Source organism: Neurospora hispaniola, assembly GCF_033458365.1.
Source record: "Neurospora hispaniola strain FGSC 10403 chromosome Unknown B0T23scaffold_8, whole genome shotgun sequence".
NCBI classification, from domain to species: Eukaryota; Fungi; Ascomycota; class Sordariomycetes; order Sordariales; family Sordariaceae; genus Neurospora; species Neurospora hispaniola.
The window spans coordinates 1,501,525-1,523,164 of NW_026944413.1; the positions used below are offsets into that span (position 1 = coordinate 1,501,525).

General features: G+C 48.8%; 6 protein-coding genes across 6 annotated transcripts; 3 read left to right on the forward strand and 3 right to left on the reverse strand.

Annotated features, from left to right (window-relative positions):
- Positions 1 to 3,396: 3,396 nt before the first annotated feature.
- On the forward strand, positions 3,397 to 5,061 carry B0T23DRAFT_324262 (PUA-like domain-containing protein; the record flags this gene model as incomplete). Its single annotated transcript, XM_062835412.1, has 2 exons — positions 3,397 to 3,444; positions 3,649 to 5,061. 2 exons carry the CDS (start codon positions 3,397 to 3,399, stop codon positions 5,059 to 5,061), a joined length of 1,461 nt encoding a protein of 486 aa, XP_062689272.1.
- A 665-nt stretch (positions 5,062 to 5,726) lies between these two features.
- On the reverse strand, positions 5,727 to 7,911 carry B0T23DRAFT_456503 (fumarate reductase/succinate dehydrogenase flavoprotein). Its single transcript, XM_062841264.1, has one exon. It carries the CDS (start codon positions 7,642 to 7,644, stop codon positions 5,848 to 5,850), a length of 1,797 nt encoding a protein of 598 aa, XP_062689273.1. The 5' UTR covers positions 7,645 to 7,911; the 3' UTR covers positions 5,727 to 5,847.
- An 853-nt stretch (positions 7,912 to 8,764) lies between these two features.
- On the reverse strand, positions 8,765 to 9,666 carry B0T23DRAFT_232208 (uncharacterized protein). Its single transcript, XM_062833905.1, has one exon. It carries the CDS (start codon positions 9,333 to 9,335, stop codon positions 8,853 to 8,855), a length of 483 nt encoding a protein of 160 aa, XP_062689274.1. The 5' UTR covers positions 9,336 to 9,666; the 3' UTR covers positions 8,765 to 8,852.
- A 395-nt stretch (positions 9,667 to 10,061) lies between these two features.
- B0T23DRAFT_399117 (uncharacterized protein) lies at positions 10,062 to 12,642 on the reverse strand (the record flags this gene model as incomplete). The annotated part of the gene is made up of 4 exons (XM_062838395.1): positions 10,062 to 12,075; positions 12,111 to 12,173; positions 12,335 to 12,547; positions 12,629 to 12,642. The coding sequence occupies 4 exons, from the start codon at positions 12,640 to 12,642 to the stop codon at positions 10,062 to 10,064; spliced, it is 2,304 nt and encodes a 767-aa protein (XP_062689275.1).
- A 1,410-nt stretch (positions 12,643 to 14,052) lies between these two features.
- B0T23DRAFT_232271 (mannan endo-1,6-alpha-mannosidase) lies at positions 14,053 to 16,005 on the forward strand. Its single transcript, XM_062833907.1, has 3 exons — positions 14,053 to 14,451; positions 14,523 to 15,024; positions 15,076 to 16,005. The coding sequence occupies exons 1-3, from the start codon at positions 14,340 to 14,342 to the stop codon at positions 15,896 to 15,898; spliced, it is 1,437 nt and encodes a 478-aa protein (XP_062689276.1). The 5' UTR covers positions 14,053 to 14,339; the 3' UTR covers positions 15,899 to 16,005.
- A 1,276-nt stretch (positions 16,006 to 17,281) lies between these two features.
- B0T23DRAFT_388278 (cytochrome P450) lies at positions 17,282 to 19,982 on the forward strand. Its single transcript, XM_062837740.1, has 5 exons — positions 17,282 to 17,646; positions 17,741 to 18,700; positions 18,801 to 19,115; positions 19,201 to 19,367; positions 19,458 to 19,982. The coding sequence occupies exons 1-5, from the start codon at positions 17,557 to 17,559 to the stop codon at positions 19,621 to 19,623; spliced, it is 1,698 nt and encodes a 565-aa protein (XP_062689277.1). The 5' UTR covers positions 17,282 to 17,556; the 3' UTR covers positions 19,624 to 19,982.
- Positions 19,983 to 21,640: the final 1,658 nt, after the last annotated feature.

Consider the following 21,640-nt stretch of genomic DNA (forward strand, 5'->3'; position numbering starts at 1 on the left):
GGGCCTTCTATTTAAAAAGGTTAAATTTTAGAAGGGAGGTAATAGAGGTTATTCTCTATTATAAGAATTCTTAAAGCTATTAAGATTATTAGAATTATTAAAAATATTAGCAATTCCCTATTAAAGTGGTTTTCTATTATTATTATTATTTCTTCTAAATTTAATTAAGGGAGTTAATAGACTGGTAGAGAAATTAGTTGGGTAGTTAAGAATACTTAAATACTTATATAAACCTATTCCCTATCCTAAGTAGAAGTATATTGGATAATTATAAGGTAGATATATAACCCTATAAGGATAGGTGTACCTAAATTACCCTATAATATTATTAAGTTACTAAAATCCGGGGAAGAAACCGTTAAGAAGGAAATTTAGGGGAATCCTTAGTAATAATATACTTTAGTTAATTCTTAGGGGTACGAAGTTATTGTAAGTAATAAGGATTGTAGAAATATTTGTAGGAATGTTATTCTAACGTCCGATTTTAGTATTAGCGTTTTTAACGTTTATTTCCACTAGGTAAATAGCGGATTCGCCAATTTTATTTTTGGTTTTGGGTATAGTTGAATTTGTTGATAGTTTAGTTGAGGTTTTTCCTTTAAAGTTTATTTTATTAAAAGTATTAAGTAATTTATTAGGAATAGTAGAATTATTAGATAGATAATCTTTTATTATAATATTAGAGTTACTTTTTTTAGTATTAAGTATAAAAGTATTAAATTTAATATTATTTTATATTTTAATTTCCTATAGTATCGCTTTAATAGTAGGACGGTAATATTTATTATTAAAAGATTTAAGAATATATATTTCAAATATTCTTATTATAGTAAAAGATAGTAAGGTTTAATATTTCGTTTAAATACGTAGTAAGAGTAATAAAACGGCTAGATTTGCTTAGGACTTAATTCTCTAAGTAATTTAACGGTCTTCTTTAACGTTTTTTAAATAAAACCGGACCCTTAGTATAGGCTAAATTATTAGTATAAGAATCGGGCGTATAATTACTAATATAATATCAATAAAGAACTAAAATACCGGTATTAATATTAAATTCTTTTATATAGTAATAATTAATAATACTTAGAATATTACGGGCGATATTTAGTATAGGGTCGGATTTATTTCCTTTTTAGGATTAGATCCTTCGAGAAGAGTTCTCTATATAGATTTTATTATATTTAACTAACTTTAAATATATATAAAATCCTTTAAATACTTTCTAATGGATTTATTAAATTGTATAAGATCGATTCGTATCCGTTCGGTATTAGTAAGGTAGATTAGATTATTAGATAGTAAAAAGTTTATTCCTAATTATATTTGAACTTCCTTTCCTTTGCCTTTAATATTTTAAATTTAATTCGTTATAATTGGGTAAAAAGGTTTAATTTAGTATAGGGTTAAAATTATTTTCTTTGCGCTTATTCTAATTATTTTACTTCTTATACTTTAAGTAGTGAGAGTTTGGTTAATTTGTATATTAATAATAAATTTATTGTATTTTGTGAGGATAGAGTAAAGATGTTTTTTAAGTATTTTATAATTGGTAGTCTAGTAGGGAAAGTAAATAGAATTATCGCTATTATTAAAAGGTTCGTTGTTGGTAGTGTATTTAGTGTAATTATTAGGTTGGTATTGAATTTATTTATAGTAATCGAAAACTCTAATATTGTGACTATTGATATTTACTTATATTGGGTAATAAGGATGCTGCTTGTATAGTTTGTAGAGGCTATTGGCTCTCTTAGTATCGGCTTTTGTTTAAATAGACGTTATTTTACTTTAGTATTGTAGGATGCGATTCCGGGGGAATAAAGAGATATAATATAAATAAGGAATAATTTATAAGTAATAAAGAGGTAAAAGATTAGTTCGATTTTAAAGTTATGGAAATTATTTGTTATAGTATTACGGGGAGTTGAGATTGTAGTTACTATTTTATTAAGTAACGGATTTGTTATTAATAGATTTATTTTAAAAGAAGAATCCGGTAAGTGACGGATTCGTTAAAGGGATTAATGCGTAGTGGATTCGTTATTAAGTAACGGATTTATTTTAAGGAACTATAGTTAATTATAATTTAAATTTTATATTAATAAATAGTATTATTGAATAAGAATTTCTGGTTGTAAATAATAATTAATTGAAGAAGAGAGTCTATTAGTGTGACGGATCCTTCTATAACTATCTATACTTGCTCTATATTATATCGGGCTGCGCTGAGCCGAATCCGGCTCGGTATAGCCTAGTGTGTATAGACCCAGGCGAGGAGGATTTGTCACCTAACAGGTATATATATATATTATATATTACCTATATATAGTTGCTTATATTCGTAAAGTATAATATAGACCTGTAAATCCGTTATATCTATATAATATTATATAATATATATAGTAAGCCCAACAGAAACATTTAATGCAACGTTACATTACTTCTCAGCTAAGCTAGCTAGAAAATATATTTTAGTGCAACGTTACATTACCCACTTTTCCCAAGTATAAGTTACTGACCAATCCCGCATCTTACGCCTATTATTCTATCCCTTTTCTTCTTTCATTTATCCCATCTTATTCTACAACTCCGATTGCATCCTTTGTTACACTTCCCGTCACATTATACCTTTTATCAAACCCCTCTCGTCGCGCCAGTTACACAATCATCGCAGCACACTCCTCTCTACCCATCCAAGTTCATTCACGCACCACATTGCATACATCAGTACTGGAGAATCATCACTCACACTTGCACGACTGACGTCTGCATTCAGAACCGTTAGATGCACATGCACAGTGATGTATAGCATCGCTTCCACATGACAAGGACATGAGAAGCTACCACAAAGGTCAGATAAAATATTGACCATTTTAACTGTGAAATCGTCGAGCGTTTCCTGTCGACTTGAAGGTGTCTGCCATTTGATAGCATCGTCCCGTACTCGGAAGTAGGAGCGCAAACATCGAACAGAAGAGTTTATATATACAACGAGTACACTCGAGACCTACAATTCATCCACAACACTTAAAACTCAATTGCTCAACTACATACGCAACTCGTCGCTTGACGAGTGACGATATATACTATTCCATCGCATCAATTCATCACAACAAGAGGACTGATTGTTCACGCGTTGCGGTGCTGCCTGTTGCCGAGACGACCTTGATTCATCCCACGGGTACTGCAACTTCAGTGCGGCACTCTAATCGCTCTTGCACTTACAATTGAAACTGCGGCTTTAAACACGCAGCATCCCACTACAAACTATAAAACCCCTTCCAAAAAAAAAAAAAAAAAAAAAAAATGAAGGAGCAACCTAAACAAAACCACAAGCTTGGTTGCGATTCGCACAAAAGGAAGCATTCGTTGCTGTCACCTACCTCGTCTAGAGGTAAAATGGTATCCAAGAACCGTGGACGTACCGGTATCAAGAATTCTTCCGGCGTAAGTCACTCCATCATCACTTTGCTTTCATCTTCTCCCTAAATCATTACCCTTCACTCCGGCTTGCCCACCCATCAGTGCGATTCCTTTATTCGATCGCCATCTTACCCCCCCGTGATTCTTCTGGAGGAATGCGCATACTTTTACAAGTTCGATGCATGTCCCAACCATCCACCCAATCCTGTCCTTGCTAACTCGTATCAGAAACAGAAAATACGCCCTGCGCCGAAACTCAAAGTGCCGTCCGACGCAGTCGGCGCCCTTCTTACCATTTCATCAGCACCACAAGTGCAAACCCGAGTTCCGGTAGTCGACATGGAGTCTCCCGGTGAGGCTTCTGGCCAAATTTTAACTCCCCGGGCTTCAAATCTACCTTCAAACGCCACTCCGACACATCTTCCTTCCCCGGTAACCGATAATGATACCGACCAGGACATCGAAATGACTCAGCCGACGGTTGATGCTACCCCCGCAGACGAAAACACAGCTAGTGTCTGGGTTGACTCTGTTGAGGAGGGAGTCAAACAGCTCAAAATGCTTTACTCCATGACAAGGACAGACAAGACCCGGCCGTTTAAACCCTCGGAAAAAGAAGTAAAAAGGTACACCAAAAGCATGCGCGCCTTCCTGCTTTTTCTTAAACATGACGTAGAGCCAAAGCCAGATTTTAAGGACAAGTATAGTCTCGATACGGCGCTCGGGTTCTATCTGGGCCCTGGCATGGAATCCTTGAAGAAAGCAGCCCCAGACCTGTTGCTACTGGCTAGAGAAGTACTGGAGCAATACAACGCCGAAGAATGGGGTAAGGGCTTTACAGATGACGGAGAAGAAGAAGAAATCGAGGCAGATGATCTGGGTCCCGCTATTGCGACATCCAGCAAAAAGGGTAAACAAAGCCATGACACCAGCTCTTCCGATCACACAGAAGTTGTCAAACTCCCCCCCGTTTCCCATCCAATCTGGGGCCTCGAGGGCATCATGCACGGCTTGGCTCGCAAGACGACCAAGAAAGGTCGAGCTGTTTTATTTTTGGATCCTCGCTACCATAACAAGAAACGCAACGCAAAGGTTTTTGGCCACAACGACCACACTCCCGGTGCTTGGTGGCCGTACCAGAAGGCTGCTCTCTTTCATGGAGCTCACGGTGCGCCTCAGGCGGGCATTACCGGCAACCCTAATCTGGGAACCTACTCTATCGTTGTATCGGCGACCTCGGTTTACCGGGACCTGAACGAGGACAAGGGCACCGAGCTTTGGTATAGCGCGGACAAAAGTGCAGAGAATGCCGACCCTTTGAAACCCAAAATCAGCAACGCGACAAGAAGTTTAGAGAAAGCGCTCGAGACGCATAAGCCAGTGCGGGTATTGCGACACGCAGGAACCACTTGTGATCCCCGCCGCAGCCCCATCTACCCTACAGTTGGCATTCGATATGATGGGCTCTACGAGGTCGTTAATCATAAGTTCGGTACGAACAAGAACAACGGCGTGTTCAAGCGTTTCAAACTTGTACGACTCCCGGACTCGATGAATGCCGGTGTCTCATGGGCGGAGGTCCAGAGATACCCAACCAGGGAACAACGACGGCAATTTGACCAGACCAAGGATGGATACTAGAGAGATCTCAAGCTTGTTTCCTTCCACAGTCGAGCCGGACTTCTCAAGATGCTTCGCCAACAGACCCCACGATTGCAGTCAACATACACAACCTGTCGCTAGGGTTGATGTCTTCGAGCTCACCCCAAAACTGTTATGAATTGTACCTTCTTTTTCACAATCACCTTGTTTTTCTCCCATTACTTACGCTCTTCCCATTCGCTCTACCACGGTCACGCAGGCGTCATCCATTTTGATTGAACAAAAAAAGAAAACAACCACCAAAAAAAGAAGTTACCAACCAAAAGGAGGGAGAGATATTCGAAGGCTATAAGCTGTTGCAGCCTTTTCAGCGAGAGAGGCCAGGGAGGCAAGGAGAGATGACGGAATGCGGATGAGTAGGAACTATGAAGGACGAGAATGACAAGTGCGGCAGTTGGAAAACGGGCAAAATTGGTTAATAGCAGTACTGTAAAGTAGGACACGAGAAGGATAAAAGTCAAGTTGGAGGGTATGATTCTGTTGTGAGGCGGAAGTTGACTTTCGGATTGCCGGTTATTTTCATATCGCTTTGCTATTCTGTTCGCTCCGTTCGAATATTCTTTGAAGGCCTTTCCTAAAACCAAAAAAAAAAAAAAAAAAAAAAAAAAAAAAAAAACGAAAAAGAAAAAAAAAAAAAAAAATTCGCTTCTTTCCTTATTGTGCCAAGTTCATCGTGACCTGAAACCATGCCAAACTTTCAATTGAAGTGACTTTTCCAATACTTTGTGGACTCACCCTTGACACCGCGATCCCCCAAGATCCCATTCAAAGCTTCGCTTGCAAGCCAGTTGTTCCCAGAACCTCTTCAACAATAGCCCGACCAGCCGCTCTACCAGAGAAGATACATCCTCCCAAGAATGTTCCCTCGAGAGAATTATAGCCATGGACACCACCACCCCCAAACCCTGCCGCCTCTCCAACCGCGTACAAGCCCGGGAAAGGAGTGCCATTCGTCCGCATGACATTACTGCTCAAGTTCGTCTCGATGCCACCCAGCGTCTTCCTCGTAAGCAGATTCATCCGGACCGCAATCAGCGGGCCGTGCTTTTTATCCAACAACTTGTGCGGCGGCGCCACACGGCTTCTCCGATCCGGCCAGTAATTCCTTGTGCTGTTGATGAGCATCGCCTGCGCGTCCTTGGAGTACGGGTTGTCGAACTGGCTGTCTCGTGCCTCGACTTCCTCCTTGATCGCGGCGTAATCGAGACGGACACCGCCCGTCTTTTCCATGAGCTCGTTCATCCCGGCCACCAGGTCCTCGAGGTTGTCTTTCACGACGAAGTCCTCGCCATGCTTGATGAAGTTCTGCACAGGAACGGTGCCGTTGGAGCTGAAGACGCGCTGCCACAGCGTCTGCACGATGCTCTTGTTGGTGAGGTCCGGGTTCTGCTCCGATCCCGAAAGCGCAAACTCCCGCGCTGCAATGGTGCGGTTGCAGATGAACCACGAGTAGTCGTACCCCGTGCTGCAGATGTGCTTCAGGGTGCCCAGCGTGTCGCACCCCGGGAACAGGAACGGAGGCAGTCTCTTGCCTGTGGCGTCCAGCCAGAGCGAAGACGGTGCCGGCAGCACTCGAATCCCGTGCCCTGGCCAGATGGGATCCCAGTTTTTGAGTCCTTCCGTGTAATGCCACATCCTGTCCTTGTTAATCACGCTTGCGCCCACGCCCTCCGCAATATCAATCATCCGCCCGTCCACATGCGCCGGCACGCCCATGACCATGGTCGCCGGCACTTTTGGGCCCAGCCGATCAATCGGCCAATTCTTCTTGACCTTCTCCAGATTCCCTCCGATCCCTCCACTAGCAATGATCACTGCCGCACCACGAATCTCAAACTCCCCCGTCGCCACCCTCGAACTGCTCATCCCCCTCGCCAACCCCTCCTCCTCCTCCTCCTCCTCTTCCAAAACCCTCCCCTTCACTCCTACCGCCCGTCCCGTAGCTTCATCAACCACAATCTCATCCACACAATGCCGAAACCTCATCTCCACCACTCCCTCCCTTTCCTTCTTCTCCACCGGCTCCTTAAAAACCCTTACGACCTCCGGCCCCGTCCCCCAACTGACATGAAACCTCGGTACACTATTCCCATGTCCCCCCGTTCCCCTTCCATCTCCACGTTCCGCCCACCCAACATTCACCAAAAACCCCAATCCCCTCGCTTTCACATACTCTTCCATCTCGTCCGTCGCGAACTCGACAAAGGCCTCGGCCCATTTGCGCGGCCAGTAATCTTCCTTCTCGAGCTTGTCGAATTGCGCAGAGGATAACCAGTCGCGCAGGGCGAGGGCGCGCGAGTCGCGGATGCCCATGCGTCGCTGGAAGGAGGAGTCGACGAGGAAGAGACCGCCCAAGGACCAGAAGGCTTGTCCGCCTAAGGAGGAGCGGGGTTCTTGGTCGAGAAGCAGGCAGGGGAGGTTGGCGCGCGAGAGCTCAAAGGCGGCGACGAGGCCGGAGAGGCCGGTGCCGATTATGATGATGGGGGATTGTTTGGTGGGGGTGGGGAAGGGGGAGGGATGTGGAGGGGGTGAAGAGGTGGAGGTTGGGTGTGGGGAGGACATGGTGATTGAGAGCGAGGGTTTGGGATGTCGTGGAGGGATGGAAGGTGGATGTGGTTATTGGGATTGAGGTCGAGAGAGGTGATGCTCAAAGTCCGAAGATGAATCGCGGAGGGGTTTGTAGATTGTTGATTGCTGTGTTCACGGTGTTTTTGGTCTACAGCAATTCTTTCTGCAGTTGGATGCTAACGAGAAGATGACGCTGACGCTGATAGAAAACTATCAACCTGTCAGCGATGATGATGGGCTCTCATGTTGGTGGTCACGGGGAGCCTCTCAGTTGCCTCGGTTCAGAGACCGTTGGCGCGCGACGTGCATTCGAAGCACTTCCCCGCACAAGGGCTTTCTTTATAGGGCCTCGTTTGGAGGAGAGGGGGAAGTGCCCTGGAAGGGTTCAGGCTTGTGATTTTCGACTGTCTGTGTCAACTGAATTGACCTCGCCTTTGCCTTTCTCTTCCCAAAACATCACCTTTCTCGAAAAAACCCAATCTCATGTGAATGGCCTTGTGTAGTGCTGCCCACGGTTCGGAAGCCCGCGCCGACTTACACCGGCACTGACCCACTCATGACGTCTCCGAAGTGCCGGGTTCCCACCCACGGATCGGCGATGAATGCGGGTCCCGTTCATACAAAGTACATAGCTCCCACCCCAGATCCGGGCCAGTGATTGTAGTTTGCAGAAACCAAACCCCTTCACTCCTTCAATACTTCATCAAACTCGACTCAGATCGAACCCCGGGCCTAACATAAATCGACGGCCTCGCTACTTCAAGGGCCTCTATTGCGCACTGCACCGAAAAGGTAGCTTGTAGACTGGATCTACATAACCAACCGCGTTTGGCTAGACACTTCCACGTACTTTAGGAGAGAAACCGATTATTACCCGCTTAGCGAAATGGACAATATTATTGTCGACCAAAGCTTGTCGTGAATAGGGAAATGACTTGATGTCTTGAGAGGAACAGAGTGACCAAAAGACAAAAGATCAATTTTATAACGATCTTCAGAAACATATCGTCCTGAAAATCCCCACATCAACAAGTGTCTTTATAGGAAACAAGTAACCAAATTCCTTGTCCTCCACGACCTCTTCACTCCATCTTTTCCACCAATCACACTCGCAAAAGCCCCGATACTTCATCCACCAACACCCGCCTCTCCCCTTCCTTTCTTCCTTCCTTCCTTCATCCCAGGCAAAGAAACCCTCCAGTCTAGTCATAACAAGGCCTCAACCAACTTCCCCCCTCCTCTGCACCCGCCGCCGGCTCCTCCCACCAAGGGCACGTAATCTTATAAGCTTTAATCCCGCCTTCGGGCGCCCAGCACCCACTACCGCTCACGATACCCGGATCCGAACAGTCCATCTTCTTGAACAGCGTGATCTGGCACTTGGGATTGAGGTAGGCGTCGCTGATGGTGCGGGCGTCGAACGTCTCCGTGACGGGGCCTGTCAACTGCTTCTTGGGTACGGTGCATTCGCCGCAGGCGGCCCCGAAATTGACCGTGTAAAACTCCCAATTATGGGAGTTGAGGTCCATGGGACAGGTGTCGGCGGTGGAGAGGCGGAAGCCGCCGAGGGTGGGGACGCGTTTGCTGTTGTACTCGGATGAGGAAGAGGAGGAGGAGGCGGGCAAGGCGGAGGCGCCAATAGAAAGGACGGCGAGAGCGCCGGTGAGAAGAGTGGTGAGTTGCATTGTGTGCTGCTTGTAGTGGTGATGGTATTAGTCTTGATTGAAGACCTGGCAGATGAAGGAGCCTAGTTGGAAGAAGAATGGAGACGAATGGTGCTTTGAGAGATACTCGTATCCGACTAAAAGATCTCGCAACGTATGTCCCGAGGGTCTAGTGACGTGAATGTTCACGAGTATCTAGAAAGACCCGGGAATTGTATGCCTTTATATCCACTTTTCTTTTTGCTGGAAGCTTCTCAGGATCACATGAGAAGCTTCAAATACGAACATCATGACTCCCCACTTGCTTGGCTTCCTTGGCCGAGAAGCTAGCTATGCAATGGGATGTCAAAATTAGCATTCTTGGTCGACGTGGAGCACGTCCGATCTCCGACGTTGCCGTAGGGCTGAGGAGACTTGATGACAACCTCACATGTCAGTGGACAGCATCCCACGCGATTGGCTCACGTCAAGTCTTACAAACTGTCATCCAACTTGTGATGTTTTTCCTCAGCCTCCGCCATACCACTTGTCACCTGTTGAGTTGGATGGTAGCGGCTTGGCATCCCCAGCTGCGAATAACCCCCCTTCAACCTCCATATAAGACGGAGTAAATACCGTCCGAGGCTGAAGTGTCGAGAGTTGTGCATCGAGCCGAGCCAGAAGAGATTAAGCGATGACTTGTTTCTCTTCCAGTCCGCCTTTGACCTCTGAATCAAACATTCTAGCCACCATGGGTTGACCTCTTTGTTACCCCATCCAGTCCAACACCTTTCCCGGATTCATGACCCATTTGGGATCGACCGAAGCCTTGAGCTGCCTCATGAGCCCAATCGTCTCCTCTCCGAGTTCATCCACCAAGCACTCCTTCTTCCCAATACCAATCGCATGCTCCCCGCTTACAGTACCCTCCATCTCTAGCGCCCGGGTCATCATGTTTTTGACGCATTTGGCGACAGCCTGTTTCTGCTGCGAATTTGTTGGGTCGTACATCATGGACACATGAAAGTTTCCATCTCCTATATGACCCACCACGCTCGCAAACAAGCCTAGAGATCCGCATTCCCGCTTCGAGATTTCGATGATCTCCGCCAGCCGTGAAATGGGTACGGCCACGTCTGTTGACCAAATCTCGGTGCCCTTGGGCCGAGTGTTTACCATGGTAAAGAGGGCTTCCTTGCGCGCGGACCAGAGGTCCAGCTCATCCTGTTTCGTCTTTGCAAAGTGGAACTTGCTGTTCGTCAAGGGTTTGATGATGTCGCCTACGCGGGACACATCGCTCTTGAGGGCGTCCTTGGTAGTCCCGCTGAACTTGAGGAACAAGGTAGGTTTCTCGTCCCATACGCGCTTACGAACTGCGTCGCTTCCGTGCGCATTGAGCAATTTCATCTGCTCGTCGTCCATGAGCTCCAAAGCAGCGAGCTGGATCCCGGAGCGAATCAGCTTGGAAGCTGCTGCTGCGGCAGAGTGGATGGTGGGGAAAGCAACAACGGCGACGCTGGTTTCTTTTGGGATGGGAGCGAGCTTCAGGGTGACCTCGGCTACTATTCCCAGAGTACCTTCGGCGCCGACAAACAGAGAAGTCAGGTTATAGCCAGCCGAGGTCTTACGAGGACGCCGACGTGTCTTGATAACGCGGCCATCCGGGAGAACGACAGTCAGATTGAGCACCCAGTCTTTCATAGTTCCGTAGCGCATGGCGTTGGTGCCGGAACAATTGGTTGAGACCATTCCACCGACTGTGGCAGTAGGCGAGGGATCCAAAGGTACGAAGAGCCCTGTATGGGCGATCTGATTATTGAGGTCAACCCAGTTAACGCCAGGTTGAAGGACGACATCCATGTCCTCTGGGTGGAAGGCGATGACTCTATCCATGTAGGTGAAGTCGATGCAGATGCCGGAATAGGGCTGGGAGAAGTTGCCCTCGACACTGGAACCTGCGCCAAAGGGAACCATGGGGACATTACGAGCATTGCATATCTGAGCGATAGCAGATACGTGGTCAGTCGTGCGTGGGTAAACTACGGCAACGGCACGCCCAGGTGAGTTGGACGTCGACCAGTCCGAATGGCCGTGGTGTTCGAGAACATGGGCATCGTAGGTGACGGCGTCTTGTCCCAGTATTCGAGCCATCTCGTTCGCAGCGTCAAGCATCTCTTTGTGGCTTGCGTAGGTCGGTTTTGCCAGTGAATGCTCTTCCTTCTTTGCGTCCTTCAAGACAGTTTTCGAAACATCCATAATGATGATTGCCGATAACGCAAGGATGATCCAGCTTTGTCTGGACAGACCTAGCATATTGGACAAGATCCGCCCGGTCCTTTGGGGGATATTCTTGGATCGCTGTGATGCCCATCGTGTCGAGTGATATGCCTGGGGAGCAAAGGTGGGCCAATATTGTCGCTGTGCCGGGGAAATAAGAGGTCGGGATTGGGGAGTGAGAGTGAGCCGTGCCCCCGGAAAGCCAAGCACTCGGCGTGTCGCCATCTTTGGGGTGATGCGACAGTAGCCTGGGAGCGGAGTTTGCTCCGGACTGTAGCAAGCCTGACCCGGTGCGTGGAATGGAGAGGTGGTCTCTCGGACTGCGGAAGCGGAAGGCATAGAGAAGCCCTCGGGCGGGCGGCTTGGGAGAGCGGCGCCGAGACTCGGCCTGGCATGTCTGGGCTGGGGAAGCGGAACCGTGTTAGCGTCGTCGGCGGTTCCACATGGAGGACGCCTAAGGCGGGAATCGGAATCCGGGGTTGTTTCGCCTACAGCGCCAAGAAGGCTTGTTACCTACTGCAGGGCATAGTACATACATACTAGGACATGCTCAAATGGTTGATGGCCATGTCGCAGTCATGGTGATATGTCTCAGCAAAGCCCCTTTGAAGGTTCAAAACAGTTTCACTCTGACACTGGACTCGAGGAAACGAGGATTGTCACCATCACGAGAGAGCTATGCGGTCTCGTCTCGAAGTGAGTAGTTCTGCTGGCAGGAGGATAAGCGAACTGAGGATGGAAGTCGAGTATCGAAGACGACCTACAGTTGCAAGAACCAAGTTGAGAGTCCGGGTTTCAAGATTGGGAAATTGATGACCAGGGGAGATTGCCAATCCAGGTTTCCATTGGCCACGCCCGGGGAAGACAAACTTGTTCCTTCCGTTTCTGGTGCACCAGTGGCTCCTTCGATGTTGACGGCGGGAGTCCAAGATGATCGTTTGATGTGAACGCTGAGGGGTTTTTGTGGGGCACATGCCCTACGCAGTATGTAACATTTTTTACATGTCTGTATCTACAGGTAAAGCACAGCGCTCAAGCGTAACGAACATAGTATGTACCGTGCTACGTACATAGGTTATCGGTGCAACCCGCTGACCGTGTCTAGGTCCAGTATATTCTTAATATTCTTGAATGGGGTTACCTGAAGGATACGAAGCTGCTACTAATAGTATGTGAATGTCATGATACGGACTGCGCGCCGAGGACTTTACACTACATTATTATGTACACTACACTACACTACACTACACTACACTAGAGGTTCTTGGATTTGCAGGGTGCATGCTTGGTGCGGCATGGCAGTGCATCTTAGGTGCCTGGACGTTGCGTATGGCGCTTGTACCTCGCAGGAGCTGCCCTATGTGTCCTTAATATGTAACTCTATGGAAACCCACTCTGTCAACATCGCATTGCCCCCGCTCGAGCTTTCGAGTAGGTAGTCAAATAAGGTAGCACATGGCCTCCCTTGAGGGAATCTGACCTAGTCCAGAACTAATCGACCCTGAACGTGAATACAGATTGCCAGACCCCATCGGTTTCATCCCCCGGACTTGGGTGACGATCTGTCGTATCAATATTTCCTGTCGAGGTTCGTTACCTGTTGTGTACCACAGTACACAGTCGCTTGGCCCAACGATTGGTCGTGCGTAACTTTCAAAAATACGGTATTGCATGTAACATAGGGCCTAGCGCTACAAGGGAACTTGCCCGGTGTTACAGCAGCACCGACCGCGCATCGATGTCATGCATGGCGGATGATTGAAATTGAAAGAGGTTGAGACGACGCTTACTAGTTCTCTTCTGCAACACATCACACAGTCTCATCTCCGCAACATCAAGAGATGATATGATAGTGCTTCGACACAGGGCAGGTCTCTCTTCGGGCATTATCTCCAGACAGACAGTACCTACTATCCAATGACACTAGGCGATCGGCTGAAATCCACAACACGTTAGCCGGCAAGTGAAAGCCCCATGCGCGACTGCCGATCCAACTGAATCGCGTACCTGAATGGATTTCACCACAGCAGCGCGGTAGGTAGTAGGTGCTAGTAGGTAGGTAATGCCATTGATGCCGGGAACGAGACGGGATCTTCAGGTTCGTTCGACAAGCCACCCTCCACCACGGCAAGGGCACGCACATTGAGCGAGGAGGGGGGTCGAGCTGCCTGGAGATTGAGTGCCCGCCCACCATGCCACACACGACTCGTCACACGCACAAATTGCACAGCCCACTCCCGTCCCGCTCACTCGCCAGCTTCAGCTACATAGTGTAGTAAGTACCTACACCTGTCTTGTCGCGTGGAATGGAAAGGGAACTACCAAGGTTCTACCATAGTTCTCCCAAGGACAAGGTCAGGCCTTCTTGACTTCGGCGTCATCGTGTGTGGTCCCCCCTCTCCCGACTTCCATGTCTGAAACCGAACCGTCTCCAGATTTTCTTATTCAGTCTTTTTCTTCACTTTCAACTTTTTTTATTCCCGCCGTAGCGCATCCTTCTTTGTTGTGTCCACTGTTCAGGGCGAGGCAGTGTGGCTCTGGACCCCATCACCTCGGTCTCGTTCTACCAGTCCAGTCATTCGTTGAAGCGTCGCGCTCTTTCTTTCTTTCTTACAATCTCCTGGACTTGGCATTTGATCGCTCTCTGTCTATCTTTCGCATCATCTAGAGTCACTAAGCGCATGCTATCACTCGAAAAGTCTTGGCAACAGCAGATATCGAGCTGAGCGGCGGGCCGGCCACTCAACCGAAAACACCATACCATACATCATGAGGACAACATCATCGCCAAGAGGGGCGAAATGGCTCACAGCTCTCTTCGCCGCCGCAGCTTGTTTGCTGCCGGCAGCAAATGCCCAAGGCTACGCTGTCGATACCACAGGTACAGCGGCCACTTGAGCACTTCAGCCTGTAGTGTGTATTGCAGACGCAGCAGCTAACACTGCCTTGCAGATAACATCCGTGCCTCCGCAAAAACGCTAGCCTTCGACTTGATGAAATTCTACAACGGCAACCAGTCGGGCCAAATCCCAGGTATCCTGCCCGGTCCGCCCTCGGATGGAAAAGGCGACTACTACTGGTGGGAAGGCGGCGCCCTGATGGGCACCATGATTGATTACTGGCACTTGACCGGCGACACCACCTACAACGATGTCATCACCCAGGGTATTCTTCACCAAGTCGGCGATAATCGCGACTTTCAACCCTTGAACTTCACGGCCTCGCTTGGCAACGACGACCAAGGATTCTGGGGCATGACCGCCATGCTTGCCGCCGAAAACAAGTTCCCCAACCCGCCCGCTGACCAGCCCCAGTGGCTTGCCCTTGCTCAGGCCGTCTGGGCCACCCAAGCCGCGCCTGACCGCCACGACGATACCTGTAACGGTGGTTTGCGATGGCAGATTCCTCCTACAAACAACGGCTACGACTACAAGAATACCATTGCCAACGCCATGTAAGTATACCTGTCAGAACCAATTTCTAGTTAGCTAACCAAACCCCCTAGCTTCTTCAACATGGGCGCCCGTCTCGCCCGCTACACCCGCAACGAAACTTACGCCACCTGGGCCACCAAGCAATTCCAATGGATCTACGACGTCAACTACATCGACCACGATTCCTGGAAAGTCTACGATGGCGGGCACGTCGAGCATAACTGCACGGACATCAACAAGGCGCAGTTCAGCTACAGCGCCGCCATACTCGTCCAGGGCGCCGCCTTCATGTACAACTACACGGAAGGTGACGCCGCCACGCAAGACATGTGGAAAACCCGCATCGAGAAACTCACCCAAGGTCTTTTTCGCGATTTTTTCCCCAAAGGCATCGCCTTCGAACTCGCCTGCGAGGGCCGCCAGGGCGCCTGCACGCCCGACATGGTGAGCTTCAAGGGGTACGTGCACCGCTGGATGGCAATGGTGACGCAGATCGCGCCCTTTACGCGGGACACCATCCTCCCTGTCCTCAAAACCTCAGCTGAAGCGGCAGCGAAGCAATGCACGGGCGGAGCCACAGGGCGAGTGTGCGGCTTCTACTGGTCCGGGGGTGTCTTTGTCGATCCCGCCGTGGACAAGACTACCGGTGCGGGAGAGGCTATGGATGTTCTCGCGGCTGTGTCGAGTCTCCTTATTGATGAAGCCGACCCGCCAGTGACGAACACGACGGGTGGTACCAGCAAGGGAGATCCAAACGCGGGAACGGGAAGTAGGCATGCTACCGAGCCAGCAAAGCCGATTACTACGGCAGATAAGGCTGGGGCGGCTATGTGCACAATATTGCTGATAGCGGGAGGTATTGCGATTTGGATTTTTATGAACTTGGGGGATTGAGTTGATGATTTCCATGAATGAGAGTTTGGAGAAGGGGATGTATGTGCAGATATGCTCATGATTCTGTATACTCACATCTTCGGGTTCAAGATTCTTTTGGTATGAGACCAGGTAAATAATGGGCCGGCGTTATGTACAGGGGGGGCTTCTTCTTCTTCTTCTTCTTCTTCTTGTATATGTAGCACGTTTTGATACCACCATATTTCTGGCACTATGCTGTCACAGTTTGAGATGAGGATGACTAAAGAGCAACGGCTCTTCCAATCCCCAATGATATCGCCGAATTCGAAGGCCAAGGAAAGAAGAGGCCGCTTCGGGGCAACCAACATCTCTTTTTATTGCATGGAGGGTAACCAAGGAAGTGCTGCCTGCCCCAACTTCCATCCATATCTTGCTTCTCCTCGGATATCGAGATAGTCGACTACAAAATCTTTTCCGTTCATGTTTTCTTTTGTTTGTTTCGCGACTACCGTTTCTCTTTTCGATACTAGGAGGCACGTGCTATTGATCATCACCTTGACCGCCTCCTATGTACATGCCTAAGCAGCTCCAGGCCCCCAAGCGAACTGGAACCCAACGAACTGTGTTGTTTGGGTCTCATGGCAAAAGCGGAGCCACGCCGTCGATCACCACGCTACTTTGATCAACAACGGCCACCACCACCACCACCCACCACGCATGTAAGAAGTCATTGGATTTTACTTAGTGTAGGTTACTCTAACCTTACTGCTGCACAGCTCGCGACAAAACGGCTGATCCCATTCCCGAGCTGACAAGTGGTTTAGAAAATGTTTCAGTGTCTTGGTTGGAATCTTGATATGTACTAGGTAGGTACATGCCTACCCTGGCTGCCTGGACAGGACAGGACGAGCGGGAATTCCATCCGGGAAAAAAGGATAGCAAGGTGACATCGATACCTACACATACGGCAGGGCATCATCGACCGACCGTTTACATACCTAACTAGTGCAAGGGGTTTCGACGAAATCTCCGATCGATTCATGTACACTATGTACTGTAGTGTAGTATAGGCAAAAAAAAAAAAGGTCCCATAGCGAAAGAAGACGCACGATCGGGTACAAACCCATGGCAACTTCACTGACCGATGACTGGACCGAGTTCGTGACGGCTCAAACTAGGTACGTACTGTTACTCGGACTGTACTGTACATCACATCGGCCACGCTTCCTCACAAAGACAGAGCCCCATACATGTAGCGACCAGATGCAGAAGGACAGAGTGAATCACTGGTGCACAGCCGTCCGGGTAATGGGTTCGTTGGTATCATGTCTCAGGGTCTTGAGAAATCGGGGCTGGGGGTTTCTTTCTGTTCTGTTCTGTTCTTCCTCAACCTTCTTGAGACATGAACCAGGAACAAGTCAAGAAAAAAAAAAGTGTCCGATTGGGACTGGACTGTCGAAATCTCCGTGCTATACAATTATGCTCGGGTCCGTATATCACTCAGGGGGTTGGTTAAACTTGCCCCGTATAAATATCTCTGGGATGACTACCTACCTACATCAGGACTTGGAAGTATTGGACTACCTACCACCAGTCAGCCAGTCATCTCCCGGGCATCTTCTCCAACCAACCTTGACATCTCTGGTTGTCGCGTTCTACTTCTACTCAACAAAGCAGCCGTAGTTCACAAAAGAGAGATGATGATGGTGATGAATCTCTCACACCTCCTCCCACTGGGGATACCTCTACCCAGTCCTACCAGTCTTTTAGGGATTTTCCTCATCGGTGTAAGTACCTACCTACCTACCTACCTACCTACCTACCTACTCCCGCCCTTGACGTACAGCCCAACAAACAAACATCACTAACATCTTCTTCCAGACCTTCACCCTCCTATCGTCCATCCTCCTCTCCGCCATCTACAACCTCACCCTGCACCCCCTCGCCCGCCACCCGGGCCCCTTTTTCCACCGCGCCTCCATCCTCCCTTATTTGTACCGCCAAATCACCGGCACGCTCCCCTGCTCCATCCTCGACTTCCACACGCGGTACGGGCCCGTGGTGCGCATCTCGCCCAATGCTCTTTCTTTTGCCGACCCGCAAGCCTGGAAGGACATCTACGGCCATCGGCCCCATGGCGAAGAAGAGTTTGCCAAGCTCAATCTCTTTTACCGAATCAAAGGCAGCCCGCCGAGTCTGCTGAGTGAGACAAAAGAGGCGCACGGGGCGCTGAGGAAGTTGATGGCGCAGGGGTTCAGTGATCGGAGCATGAGGGCGCAGGAGGGGATTATTGGGGGGTATGTGAGTGCGTTGATTAGGGGGTTGAGGGGCAATTGTTCTTCTTCTTCTTCTGGGAAGAGGGAGGAGGACGTGGTGAAGCAGCAAGATGGGGGAGTTCAAGTTGTGTCGGAGGAGGAGGAGGAGGAAAAGGAAACGACGGTCATAAACATGAAGAACACGAACACGAAGCAAACGGAGAACATGAACCAAAAAGAGGAACATGATGGACGTGTACCGCTTGACATGGTAAGCTGGTATAACTGGACTACCTTTGACATCATTGGCGACTTGGCCTTTGGCGAGCCGTTTGGGTGTTTGGAGAAGGCCGAGTACGATCCGTGGGTGGACGCGGTGGGGAAGAGTGTGCGGTTCGGCTGCGTCATGTTCGCCCTCAGGCTTTTGGGGCTGGAGGACTGGGTGTGTCCGCTTGTTCGGAAATTGAGTGGCAATGCCAGACGGTTTCATCGGAAAAGGACCATGGATAAGCTGCAGAGGAGGGTGAAGCTGACGAAGGAGAGGCCGGACTTCCTGGAGGGGTTGTTGCAGAAGAGAGAGGAGTGGGTGAGTTCATATTCCCCCATTTTTGCCGGTGGCTACTCAGCTGAAGTCTGAAAGTATGGTGATGATGGGATGCTGACAAGTGGGCTTTGACAACCTCTAGGGCATAGATATGGACGCACTCGCGGCCAATGCAAGTCTGTTGATCGTTGCCGGTTCGGAAACGACTGCAACACTCTTGGCTGGAGCAACATATATGCTGCTGAGGGATCCCGAGGCAATGAAGAAGCTGACTGAGGAAGTTCGTTCGACGTTCAAATCGGAGGAAGAAATCACCCTTTCGTCCGTGGGCAACCTCGAGTATATGCTGGCCTGCTTGAACGAGGCCATGCGTCTCTATCCTCCTGTCCCTATCGGTATGCCTCGAGTTGTTCCCAAGGGCGGTGCCAAGGTTGCGGGCACATTCGTTCCAGAAGGTGTAAGTTTCAACTTCCTTCAGGACTCTAGAGATTGGTGTTATGACGGCCATAGACTGACCAAATTCTTGCTTTCTATCGACAAAGACTGTTGTTGCTGTATGGCACTGGGCAACAAGCCACAATGAGCAGCATTTCGTTGAACCCTTCGAGTTCCATCCTGAGCGGTGGATGCAGGATCCCCGGTTTGCCAACGACAGGTTGGATGCGGTACAACCTTTTAGCGTTGGACCAAGGAACTGTATTGGTCGGAGGTGAGTGAATCATATCCTTAGGTAGTGTTTCGGCACTTTGTTCTCTTCCTCCTTGTTCATTGGCTGACGAATCACCCTCTTCTATCATAGCCTCGCCATCGCGGAGATGAGGCTCATCCTTACCAAAGTCGTTTACAACTTCGATATGAAGCTCGCAAACCCTGACAAGGACTGGCTGGATCAACATATCTATACTCTATGGGACAAACACCCGCTTCCGGTCTATTTGACCCCGGTCGAGAGGAACGGTGTATAGCCTGGAGACAGTCAGTGATGATTTCACTCATGTTTTCTCCAACTAACGTACACGCTGGGGGAGGGGAAAAGGTGTTCTGGATGAAAGGGATCACGAGAGTCCACATCATCGGGACCTAGTCCTGAAGGATGAACCGAAGGGGATATTGGTGGTAACAGTCAAGACTTGTATCTGTAATATTGTATGGGTTGTAGACCTGTCCTCATGTCGTCTATGAAGAGGTAGTCACCAAGCAACGACGAACTGCCTGGGCATCGTCTTTGTCGTCGATGCTAACATCATGTTCCCCTACCATTTTCCTTCCCTAGACCGCTACTCTCTGTCGAGTGAATTGCGTCATGTCAAAGACTAGTAGGACCAGAAACTCGAGGAGTAACAGATTTGACTTGATCATGCACGCAGTGCTGGTGGCCAAGGGTTTGTAAGCATTCTGGAAGGTGTGAGTGGAAGTCGTATGTACCCCACCCAGGTTTTCTCTTCTCACTGCAGCCCGTGTATCAAGCCCGCCAATTACCATAACCATTTCCCCACACCTTGCTCCTTCCCAGAGTCTCGATTATCTGATGTTGTCATGACCAAGGCCAAAGTTGCAAGCATACCTATAACTGGGCAGTTACTGAGCTGTAGACTATTCTACAGATTCATCAATGCACGTCGTCACTTTCCTACTACACTGTCTAAACATGGCTCGGCATTGCGGTTCCAGTCTCACTGCGATTGACATAACATGTAGGAGAGTTTGGCTTGTACGATACTTTCGGGTTGCATTCCTTCCTTCAATGTTCTCTTGGGCGTACGTAAGACGCAACATTGGCCCACTGGGCCTATCTATCTTTGCCACAGACCTACGGTGTGATCATCCGTCCTTTGTTCTAATCCAGCAGGACCAAGATATTCGCTTATGTTACTATGTGTACGGCGAAATTCCAAGTTACACAAATCGTGAGAACGTGGTGAACGAAAAAACAGTTGAGGTCGTCAATTAGAGCTCTTGACACTCTACTAGTTCTAACGTATCCAGCTACCACCTAGCGTATCGAACCGTTGGTGATCTCGGTCGAGCGTATGTATGTAGAGGTAGGCTTGGGTACCAAGGTGTTTTATTCTTCTTCACAAACAGGAGCAATCAAGTGGCCTCATGATGCATCCAGTCATGATTCCTGAATGTGGAGTCCGACTGGTTATACCAAAATCCTTCTCTACTACGCCAATTTCCTCTATGCAACCTCATGCTTACAGGTTTACTAACAAACTCGTATTAGCAGAGAGGAGGGGGGGGGGGGGGGGTGATCAGCAAACCCAGACCGAATGATCCGTCATGAAACCATTGCGAACTCCCGTTGTCTTCAGATGCCGCGAAGCCGTCTGGAAGAGAAGCAACCAGCCTATCCAATTTCATGACGGATGAAGCCATCAAGAAGTATTTAAAGTGCCCTCATTCCTGCAACTTGCCAACAGCTTCTTTCTCCCTTGCCTGATCCATCAGCCTTCCTCCCTCAAGACCTTCCTCCAACACTAGTCTACTAGTCGACTCCCTTTTCAAGCCTCCATCCAGTATGCAACTTCTCCATCTTGTTTCGGCCATGGCGACTTTGGTCGCTTCAGTCCAGGGAACCGTCTGGCTTGGACAGTCGTGCAGTGGATCTGGTTACGACTGCACCGACGGCTTCAATGGTGTTGCTGTTTGCAATGGTCGTCAGTGGGTACTGTCCGCACAATGCGGAAGAGCTTGTAAGTGAAACTCTCCACCCTTTACATACCTAAGTACGTAGCTCTTTTGCGGCTAACCCTTGAGTTTAGGCTGTGTTTGGCCGGGTGGCGATCCTGCTCCATGGTGCAGGTGCTAAACGCAAGTAAGATACCCTCATGTTTTGTTCTGTTGTTGGGTGTGGCAGTCGCTGATATTGGGGCAGTTGATGGTCGCTTTCGTCCATGTGTGGGGGGTGACCAACCTGAGGAACATCACTTGAAGCTGGCATTTCTTTTGGAAATCCAGCTGCTCTCCCATAGCCCTAGG